General features: G+C 37.4%; 2 protein-coding genes across 4 annotated transcripts in view; both read left to right on the forward strand.

Annotated features, from left to right (window-relative positions):
* Positions 1 to 11,457, forward strand: part of pxmp2 (peroxisomal membrane protein 2) — a 109,038-nt gene that overhangs the window by 72,965 nt on the left and 24,616 nt on the right. The window lies entirely within an intron of this gene.
* LOC310717982 (leukocyte surface antigen CD53) lies at positions 732 to 8,461 on the forward strand. Of its 3 annotated transcripts, none has more exons than XM_083526443.1 (8): positions 732 to 940; positions 2,834 to 2,904; positions 3,170 to 3,358; positions 4,847 to 4,921; positions 5,440 to 5,538; positions 5,631 to 5,729; positions 5,854 to 6,032; positions 6,135 to 8,461. In XM_083526443.1, exons 2-8 carry the CDS (start codon positions 2,848 to 2,850, stop codon positions 6,250 to 6,252), a joined length of 816 nt encoding a protein of 271 aa, XP_083382569.1. In that variant the 5' UTR covers positions 732 to 940; positions 2,834 to 2,847; the 3' UTR covers positions 6,253 to 8,461. The 3 variants fall into 3 exon arrangements, with proteins under 3 accessions (XP_083382569.1, XP_083382570.1, XP_083382571.1); XM_083526444.1 differs by having other exon boundaries at positions 761 to 940; positions 2,831 to 2,904; positions 5,854 to 5,937; positions 7,541 to 8,461; XM_083526445.1 differs by having other exon boundaries at positions 802 to 940; positions 5,854 to 5,937; positions 7,541 to 8,461.

An 11,457-nucleotide genomic window follows, 5' to 3' on the forward strand; every position in this document is an offset into this window, starting at 1 on the left:
ACAAAATGTTCACTTGCTGCCTAATATATAAATCCACCCGCTAACAGGTGCCAAGATGAAGAGATCTTCAGTGTTCTTCACTTTACCTGTCAGTGGTCATAAATTTATGCCTGATTGCTGTAGTTGGTCAACTAAACAAGAAATGTAACCTTCTGGCTCATGTAAAAAAACGGCATGTCTACATAATCACCCATTCACACACGTCACCCAGAGTCGTTTCTCAGACTCGTAATGTACATTATTTATAGTACAGAACACAAAGACACCCCAGAGCCGAAAAACTGTGGAGTTTGTGTTAGAAATGAGGTAAAAAAATTAATAAAAATGCTTAAGTTTAATGATCTGGCTGTGCTGTTTGTCATGATGCTAATCTGGTAGTTAGCAGTTGCTCGTTAGCTAAATTAGCCTTGTGGCTTCACTGTGAATAAATGGAACAGTCCTAAATTTACAGTTCTGTATGCTTCAGGTTTCTTTCTTACTCGGTGCTTACACACTAATACTGCTGCACAAACACACACACAATGGTGGTGTTGTGGTTTCCCCCCCTGTCTTCGTGTTGTAGTGCACCATGCTCTTATCACCATTTTAGCTTACGCGAAAATGAAACGAAAAAAAAAAATATATATAGCCTTCTTTCGGTCAGACAGGGTCCTGAAGGCCACGATTCACAAGTTGTCCTCTGTTTTTTCCATGTGTCCTTCGACAAGGCAGTATTCCAGAACGTTAGCTGATTGATTGATTTTTTTGGTTAGACTGATCCGAGGTCAGTTCTTCTTCCAGAGTGTACGCAGATAAAGCTACAGGAGGTCTGAGCGTAGATCAGAAGTGAAAAGGGCTTGAGAAAGAGGAAGTGCAAGTGAACATTTGCATTCCTCCATTCAGCAGTACAGACAGAGACCGAGCGATCACAAGGACGGACGAGCGTTCTCATCCAGGCGCGGTAAGAAAACAAACGAAATTCAGATGGAATGATACGAATGAGAACTGACTCTCTCTCTCTCTCTCTCTCTCTCTCTCTCTCTCTATATATATATATATATATATATATATATATATATATATATATATATATATATATATATATATATATATATATATATATATACACAGTGCAACCTCGATACTTGTGGGGGTTACGTTCCATGACCCCTCGCAAGTAAATACAAAATTTTTGACTCTCTGCTTTTGATGGGTCCTTCTATGCAAATATTGTGAATTACTTGTCATTAATGTTTTCAATGAATAATTCAATAATAAAATAGTTTTTCAAACATTTTTATTTAATTTATTAGTCCAAACTCTGTTTTGTTACTCCAAACTTTCGAGCCACTCACAGCTTCTAAGTTACACTTAGTCCAGTTCCAAATGAAAAGTCGCAAACTATCGAGTGTCAAGATTGCGAGTATCAAGATTCCACCATGTATATATATATATTATATATAAAATATTTTTTTTAAATAAAAGCTATCACACAATTGTCTTTGAATTACACAGAACCCAAACAACCTGAAACTTTATTCAGGAAATGTAGTCAAATTCAACGTTCTAACATCGGATTGAACATTACGCTAAAAAAAAACCTAACGTACGTCATCAATTTCCAATAAAAACGAACGATTGCGATCGTAATAAACGCTCTCTTAATGGCAAGAAATGTTTTCTGTACAATGTTCTGTAAAAGTGTTTTTTTACACTGATTTTGTGCTTTATATTAATCTTATTGTATATATAGTTCAAGTGTTAGGCATAAAATGAAATAAGGAAATATTAAGAATTGAAATTGAAAATAAACATTTTTATATTAGAAGCTCAAGACGGTTCGGGTTCAGTTTTTTTTGTTTCTCGGAAGCGCATACAGGAAATGTGTCAACGGTCTCCGTAGACATGGAGTTATATCAGAAAGAGGAAGTCGGGTCTCTTTGTATGTGTGGCTCATCTGACTTATGCTGTTCCATTTCCTTTTTTTTATATTTTTTTATACGTGAGCAGGTTTAGGATTGTTTTTTTTCTGCTACAGGAATTTCTTTTTAAGTGCCTTTGTGTCTATCTTCTTCTTCTTCTTCTTCTTTCGGCTGCTCCCATTAGGGATCGCCACAGCGGATCATCCGTCTCCATACCACCCTGTCCTCTATATCTGCCTCTTTCACACCAACTACCTGCATGTCTTCCCTCACCACATCCATGAACCTCCTCCTTGGCCTTCCTCTTTTCCTCCTACCTGGTGGCTCCATCTTCAGCATTTTTCTACCAATATAATTCATGTCCCTTCTCTGCACATGTCCAAACCATCTCAATCTCGCCTCCCTCACCTTGTCACCAAAACATCCTACATGTGCTGTCCCTCTAATAAACTCATTTCTAATCTTGTCCATCCTCGTCACTCCCAACGAAAACCTCAACATCTTCAGCTCTGCTACCTCCAGCTCCACCTCCTGTCTTTTACTCAATGCCACTGTCTCTGTCACTGTCATGCCTTTGTGTCTATCTATGTCATGGTAAAGATACGATTATGAAACACTATGACATAGATCGAGGCTAAAAGTTGGTAAGAACTTGGATTCTGAGAACAGAAAGAGTGGTAAAGGATTGTTTACATTTACAAACATTCTACATTGAATGTAATTTCATAGGCTGTGATCCATTTGAACATGGAAAGAGAATTATTATTTTATTATTATTATTATTTTTTAAGTTGTTTCAATATAAATATGTTATTGGAAGGGGCGATTGTGAGGGTGCCAGTGCTTTTAAAAAGGTACCAAATAAGAGGGCTAGAAATAAAAGTTGTTTGTGCAGGTTTTAATATGCTTCTGTCTCTCCGTCTGTCTAGAAGCCACGAGAGACAAGATGTCATGCCTCAAGTGCCTAAAATACACCATGTGTGTGGTGAACTTCATCTTTTTCGTACGTACCAGTTTAAACACACACACACACACACACACACACACACACACACACACACACACAAAACACTCTCACCCACACTCTCATACACATGTACACACACCGGAATCTACGTTTTGGGTCTCTTTTTTTTATTTCTATTTCATCATTTTCCATCAAAGATGGGCAGTTGGAGTATTTTGTTGCCATCCAGCACATTCGTTCACTCCTAAGCGCTAATTTGACCATGCCGAGATTTTCACACGACTCTCTCTGATGTTTTCAGCTTTGTGGAGCTGCTATATTTGGACTGGGGATCTACATAAGCACCACAACAAGGTACTTGACCTTCTTCCCTTCCTTGTCCATCGTGAACTTGGCCAGCGCACTCTTCGTCATCGGCATCTTTGTCACTAGCGTGTCCTTCCTGGGTTTTCTGGGGGCGCTCAAGGAAAACCGATGCCTCTTGATTTCGGTAAGTTTTCAAACCTAAATTTTTTTATTGTTCTGAAAGGAAAGTCCGTATGAACACCACAGCGACTGTCCAACCAGTACACACTGATCATGTTGAAACTGGTACACCACTTCTCATAAGCTGAGAACATTTACCTTCTTATTTTGGGGGGGATTACCACAATGCGATGCAATGGCAACAAAGAAATCCCAAGACAATTCATTTTACTGAGATAAAAGTGCAGTCCCAGTATGAATAATCAAAATCTGGTATAAATTAACTTATAGCAGTTCTTAAATTTTAGATTTGTTAGCTATATATTGACTCCTTGAAATTTTCTTGCAGTTTTATAGCTTGTTAGCTTAAAAATATTTATAGTAACTCTAGCTTAGTGTGGTGGGGGGATAAGAAAGCACCAAAATGGACAAAAACAAAACCAAAAGAAACAATGAAAAGCCTCACAAACAATCAGTCCAATTAGCAACACATGGACATGTAAAAACTTATATAGGCCAAGGTATAAGGAGACTAGTGAACCGGATTGTAACTGGAATAGGCTTCTGTGGAAAATCTGACATGGATTTTACATATAAAAATGGCTGGAAATGTAGTCTAAATATGGCTAAACCCTTGCTAGCCAAAGTAAAATGAATATAAGCCTAATCAATACAGTTTTGGTAATATTGAATCAGGTTGGCTTCTGAAACGCTAAAACGTGATGCTCCATGTTCCTGGTCTTTTTTATGTAATAAACAAGGAAAAATGCAAAAACATTCGAACAATGCATGTGGGGAAGAATGTTCTGTGGACAGAGTCATTTTTGGCTCTGTAAGACATGTAAGACAGAGAACAGGAGAGAAGATGTTAGCAGACTTCATCACCCCTACAATCAAACATGGAGGTGGAAGCTTGGATTGGGGTTGTTTTGGAGCAGGGAAGGTTGGAGACTTATTCCAGAAATTAAAAGGAGCCAACATGGCAACCGTTCCATACTTCAAAACCATGCAATTTTGTCTGGACCGTAGCTCGCTGGAACCGACATCAGCGTACAACAAGAAAATGACCTGGAAAATACACCCAAGCTCTAAAAGCATTATTTAGAGAGCAGTGGGCTGGAGTGTAATTTATCATGGAATAGCCTGCCCAATCATCGCACCTAAATCCTATTGAACAGCTCTGGGATGAACGGGATCGGAATGAAAGCTCCAACAATATAAGAAACACAGTTAAATTTGAAGAAACTATGTCAAGAGTGGGTAAAGCTGTTGTCCGTGCTAAGGGAGAATTTTTCACCAAAAAACTGAAGTGGAACATCTGGACATTTATAGATTAGTTTGGTCAAATTGTCTTTCCACAGTCTTTCTACCGTTTCATGACCTAATTTGTTGCATTTAAACAAAATGAACATGTGTCTCTCAAATTCCAAAACAAAAAATTGTATCCAGGTGCTATATGTATAAGAAAATATTACATAGTAATTCACAATATGTCTGAACTCTTTGCTTCCAGTTTTTCATTCTCTTGTTCCTGCTGATGTTGGCCGAGCTGACCGTGGCCTGCCTCCTGCTCTTTAACGAGACTGCTGTAAGAAAAGTTATTTTACCTATGATTAAGAATGAACAAATATTTTGCCAAACCGATTTTCTCCCCCCCCCCCCCCCCCCCCCCAAAACTAAAACCCAGAGATTACAATAAAACAGATCCATATGTACCTGTTACACCAGTCCCAGTTAACAGCCGACACCTTTTTGTAGATTCTAGAATTATATTTAATTGTTTAATTTGTAGATTTTTAGCTCGTTGAACTTTATATAACACAATGTTATGCTAGCATTTGCGCTCTGTAGCTTTGAAGCTCTTTGCTAATCTTTCTACGCTAGCAGCATCTAACATTTATAAGCAACATGCTCACCTGTACCCAGAATTCTGCTTTATCAGCCATTTCTCGATCCTCTATTAGCTATTAGTTGGAGACATTGGAATGGAAAGTCAAATTATCTTTTGAAAGCATACTCATTTCTCCCTCATTGAGTTGAGACAAGAGTACAGGCTGAATGTTTTGAAGAGTTGAAAACTCATAATAGACTTTGTACTGCTTGTAGATCGATGCCTACATTGGGAAAGAACTGAAGGACAGCATGCAGAAATCCACTGGAGGAGGAAATAACACATCTATTGACTGGAACATGATTCAGAAAACCGTAAGTTAGAACAGGGACTTGAAGAATAAAAAAAAAGGCTGTACATATAACAAGGCCTATTTAGAATATTGCTTTTTGGTTTGTGGTTGTAGTTCGAGTGCTGTGGTGTAAATAATATTACTGACTGGGACATCAAAAACATACCAACTTCATGTTGTAAAAGAGAACCATGTACAGACTACTGGAAAGAGGTAACTTTTGGATTGTATTTGATATATAAAACAGCCTGGTTCAACAGAGATATGCTTTTGTAAAAGTGTCAAATGGGGTCATCAGGGTTCGCATAAAATGTTAAAAAGACGCTTGTGTTTGTAGGGCTGCTATTTAAAACTGAAGAACTGGTTTGAAACCAATCTGCTGGGAACTGGGATTGCTGTCATCGTCATCTGCAGCATTGAGGTACAAACCATCATATCACAACAGTTTAATAGAGCTGCGCTTTCTTACTATTATGACATATTTCTGTGTGAAATTTTGAGGGAATTAAAGATTAGGTTTTTTTGTGTGTCTGTTTTTTAATTGACCCATGCAGGTAGAAGAAAATGAAATAATAAGTGTAAAGATTTTAAGCTAACCCATGCATTGGGTGTTTCTAGACATGCAAGATATACATTATATGGCAGAAGGTTAGTGGATGCCTTCAAGGCACACAATTGTAGCAATGTTTTGGAACGAAGAGGCCCAAATTCGCTCCAACATGACAATTTGGCTTAGCACAAAACAGTCTCCATGAAGACATGGTTTGAGAAGGTTGGAATGGAAGAACTTGAGTGTTCTTTCACTCTATAATCTACTGGAAAGCCTTTTCAGAGGAAGTGGAGCTTCAAGCAAATTAGGGACTAAATCTAGAATGCGATGCTCAGGAAAGAAGTGTGAATGTGATTGTCTGAGGTTCACATCCATTTGGCCATAAAAAGTGTACATTTGTTTGAGAGGAATGAGATTGCTAGTCATTCATCTAGCTACAGTTTGCTCAGAAGAAAATTAAAAAAGTCACCATGAAAACCACATGGACAACAAAGGTATCTGAAAAGTTTTAGGTCTATATGATTGCCTAGTGTATACTTTTATGCTAATGATGGTAAAGAATCTGCATTTAACTTTGTCAAATGTCCAAAATACAATTCCTTGTGATTAGGATTTTACTATAGAAACCATTTGCAGTGAATATAAACCACTATACTACAGTGGATATCAAAAAGTGTATGTGCCCTCAAGAAATTGCAGGTTTTTAAAATATAAATACAGAAATAATAATTAAAATACATTAACAAGGAACAGTACACCGACAGTGAAGCCTGGTGGGGGTTTGCATTATGCTTTGGGGCTGTTTCTCTTTGGGGCCAGTGGCACTTGTCAAGTTAGATGGGAATATAAATAGCTGAAAAAAAGATGAAAATGTAGAGGCTTCAGAAAGGATAATCAACATCCTGCAATGGCCAAAGCCCAAACTTTAATCCCACTGAAAACTCATGGAATTACCTTAAAAAAAGGCTGTAGGCAGAATTTTTTAAAGAAACTTAAACTTTTTTTTGCAAAAAAGCCAGGGCTCAAATTCCAAAGTCTAGATGTGTGAAGTTGATAAAGACTGTAATCTGGGTGTTTTTTTTTTTTTTTTTAGGGGTTTTCTTATTTAAAATGATCCCAATTATTCCAATTTAGATTTTATTTGTGTTTGTTGAAAGAACACATTTAAAGATGCAATACGTTTGACATTTATGTTGTGGAGCTAGTCATTTTCCCATCGATCTTGACAAGTAACCCTGGTGAAAAAAAGCAGCCCCAAAGCATAATGCTACCCCCACTATGCTTTATTGTCAGAATGGTGTTCTTTGTTAAAGATGTAACAAGTCTGAGATTTATGTTATTATTGTAAAAACCTGCAATTTCATAAAGGTGCCTAGGCTTTTTATATTCACTGGATAAGAATTCACAGGATTGGTTTCTATTTGAACACTCTTCCTCTGTTCATTTTGTTCTCTCTCTGTCTTTCCGGCTGTAGGTTTTGGGTATGTGCTTCTCCATGACTCTGTTCTGCCACATCAGCAAATCTGGACTCGGCTACAAGTGAACAGCCATGCCGGGGTTTTTCTTTTTTTTCCCTGAATGCAAACGAGTGTGGATGAGAACGCTTGGCCTCCATTTCTACATTCTAGTTTTTATTATTTCATCATTAGACTTTGTGACACTCATCCAGATTACAATTCTGACATATATGATGCGATTGGCATGCTTGTGTACTGGTACACAGCTTTATTACTGCATACATATTTATATATGTTTTATCAAAAGAAAATGTATGTACAGATAATGCCAATGATTCGAAAGATAAGGTTAACTATAATGACAGGATGTTGCCTTGGAAAATTCTGTGTAGTGTAGTGCAATATAAGGCTGGACCACTTTTTTTTTAATGTATATATTAAATGCTACTTTTGTTGTTTGACATGAACTTCTATTAAATAGTTTTATTGCCATATACCGTCTTTAAGTAATCCTAGGAGAAGTATTCGCAGTTTCAATGCTGAATATATCTTCGTATAACTTTCTGGTGAACAGAAACCCCGCTTTCTATGACCAAAAATACACAAACACTGAAACGGACAGTAATAGTCGAAAATATTCCCCTAAAAACTGATATGTATGTAGCTGTATAATTGAGAATTCCATGCTAAGCATGTTTTTCCAAGTACAATTTTAAATATCACGGTCATTAAGCAGAGCTGGTGTAAAGAAAGTGCTTAAAAATGTACATTTCATTTTTATTTTTTTTGTGTATTACCCTAAACCTTATTTAACCTTAGTTTCTTGAATCCTGTCTAGTATTGCTATGCTAACTGCTGTATTATGTGACATTTCAGGTTTATGTTTAAAAAAAAAAAAAAAAATTATAATAATAAACATTTTCTGTGGGATAAAAAAATGTTGATGTGATGTTTTGGTCAACTACCTACTTCTTGTATTGGCTGGTTTAGAGAAGCAGTTCGAGTTTCACTTTGTTTGAAAGTGGGAAATGTGGTGGCTATGGCCGCCTCCTCGTTTAGCAAATGGAAGAAGGACAGCAGAAAGAGCGTAGTATGTTTTGGAATGTAATTCTTTTTTGTCCAAATTCTATATTGTAGCAATGCCTACTCGTCCCTGCACCTTAAGGACTCCTATTCACACGCTACCCTACCAATCCACACCATAATTTGAGCTGATTGTGGCAACACTGTGAAGGAAACAAGACCAGGAAAATGCCCAGACCTAACAAAAATTCAAATAGGTCTGTGCCAACCAGCTGGCCCTTGTCTGTTGTTCTCAGCAGGTCACTGGAATCCTCCTGGCTTCAAGTCTCCAAAAGAATCAAATGTCTTCAAAAGACCTTAATCCTTTATGACCTTAAGCTGATCTTTCTCCCATCCGAGGTTATAAAGGTACTCAGGACCTTGGAATGACTAAACAGACACCTAACTGTCAATTTGACCAACTTGCCAATTGGTCAAATAGGTCAGTTGATGATACATTTTAAAGGAGGCTACAATACCACCTCTGGAACCTTGACATTAAAGGGTCTTTGACAGGATAATGCCGCTATTTCACCAGACTTCTGACTGGTGAGAGGCAGCAGGCAAGACAGCAGAAACTCACACATGGAAATTACTCATAGGTCTTGTCTATGACTCAACTATAGAAACCCACATTCATTTAAAATCTTAGAGGCATATCTGAGTATCGGAAGATTGAACATTACAAATATATAAGTGGTAAATATCCCTTTAGGAGTTGCACACTTTGACAATACAGGCAATTTGGGGTAACCTCTAGCACCTTGACTACCCAAAGGTTTATGACTCCTGCCTTCACCTATAAATAGTTTAGAACTTTGATCCTTAGATGAGCAGATGAGGGAAAGTCATATGTGGAACCGTCATATGCTGTTGCCATTTGACTTGGCAACAATGACTGCATCTCCAAGGAGCATCTGAAGATTATAACAGAGTCCTCAAATGCCTCCACCACAAACCACATCAAAAGATTTCTGACTGTTTGGAGGCAGCAAAGCAAGGGAGCAGAAACTCACTTGTAGAAACCACGCTGTTCTTTGCCACTGTTCATCACCAAAAAAACCCTTCTTTTTAAAGAAGTCTGCCATTAGACCGTTTGAAGGACACTACATATACGTCAGAAGACTTCCAGGAATTACACAATACAGTTCATATAGGGGGGTACCTCTAGTACTTAGACAACCCAGGGATTGTGGGGTTACAGAAATTGAGAGCCAGGCCACCTCCTCAACTAATTGAGGACATGACGGAATATAAATGGGCTTTTCCCAAACTGTTCCCACAAAGTTGGAAGCACAGCATTGTAACATCTTGTTGAAATCTTGTATGTTGAAATATTAAGATTTAGAAATACCAGATTGCCAAACAGAGATGCAAGATTCGTCTAAAGTACATGTTTCGACTACTTAAGAGTCCACTGGCGGTATGAGTTACACCACTCCATCCAACGCTGGCGAATGTACTTGGTGACATGAGGCTTGTTTGCAGCTGCTCGGTCATGGAAACGCATCCCATAAAGCTCCAACCACACTGGTTTTGTGCTGAGATGAATGGCAGTGGAAGTTTGGAACTCTTCAGCTATGGAATCAGCTGATCGTCTGCGACTTTTTTGCACCATGACTCCCGGCATTCGGCAACCTTTTTTTGCTCCCGCATTCCATTATTTCCATTGATTGCGGAGTATCTAGGATGGAAATTTTTACAAATTCTGTGCAACAGTGGCATCCTATAACAGTTCCACTGGAAATCAAAGGGATTTAAAAAATTTCCTTTCGCAAATGCGTGAGCAAAGCATGGCAAAGTGTGTGAATTTATACATTTTGGCCAATGGGTTCAATTGGAACATCTTCAGTTAATATTTAAGCGTTGTGCATCAATAATTTTGTCCATACGGCACATAAAGTACAAAATAATCCTACATTACTTCAATTTACAGAATAAAATCTAATGCAAAAAAAGAAAAAACGCCAACCAAACAAAAACACACCTGTAATTCGATACGATTCCAACATTTTATTTTAAGAATAAAGTCCTGCCGCCTCCATATATTTTTTTTTCCAAAACCAAATAAAAAATAATAACCCTAAAAAATACTAAGATTTCCTTTTTTAAATTTTTCTTTTTTAAATAATGTTGCTCTTTTGGAAATCGTTGCACAAAAAAAAAAAAAAAAAAAAAAAATAGAAACAAGTACAATTTTAAGTAGAACTAACAAAAAAAAAAAAAAAAAAAGGAAATGTAACTGTACACATAAGAGTACATTTATTGCAAACTTTAAACACCCCTTTATACCTCTTCAACTATACACACGAAAACATTATTGCAATTCACCTAAGACATATGTGAAAAGAAAATAAAAACTTGAAAAGTTGATCATTGTGTTCACTGCTTTTGCAAAGAAAAACAAACAAACAAAAAAAAAAAACATCAACCGTGGATTGAATTTAGAGTTTGACCCGTTTTTCCTCCGTGCTTCCTGACAGCAGACTTGTTGAAAGTGAAGTTTGAGACATTGTGCTTTAGATGGCCAGCCTTTTTTTTTCTTGGTCTGCTATGGATGAACCCGCACTCACTAAGAGAAGTCATAAAAACAGACAAGGCGTCTTTGAGAAGCTGAAAGTTTAAGGATAAAATCCGTACACGCCTTTTTGACTTTAATGTGCAACTCTGCGATGTTTAGTTTTGTCTGGTTCTCTGTTTGTTTGGGTTTTTTTCTAGTATGGTATGCGGTGGATTAATTCTTTGTACATTACTTAACAAACGCAAGATGAAACTACAGCACATTTACAGGGCAACTAACAATTATCTAATTTATACACCTAAGGGTTAAGGGCCTTGCTGGAGGGCCCAGGCATGGGAGCTTTGTGATGCT

The sequence above is a fragment of the Silurus aristotelis genome (genome assembly GCF_946808225.1).
Source record: "Silurus aristotelis genome assembly, chromosome: 23".
NCBI lineage: Eukaryota > Metazoa > Chordata > Actinopteri > Siluriformes > Siluridae > Silurus > Silurus aristotelis.

Excerpts from the sequence above, each read along its gene's own strand:
- LOC310717982 (XM_083526443.1), top strand. The coding sequence starts at position 2,848 with ATGTCATGCCTCAAGTGCCTAAAATACACCATGTGTGTGGTGAACTTC. Across the intron at positions 5,539-5,630 it reads GGAACATGATTCAGAAAACC|TTCGAGTGCTGTGGTGTAAA; the intron begins GTAAGTTAGAAC and ends TTGTGGTTGTAG. Across the intron at positions 6,033-6,134 it reads TTGAGGGAATTAAAGATTAG|ACATGCAAGATATACATTAT; the intron begins GTTTTTTTGTGT and ends GGGTGTTTCTAG.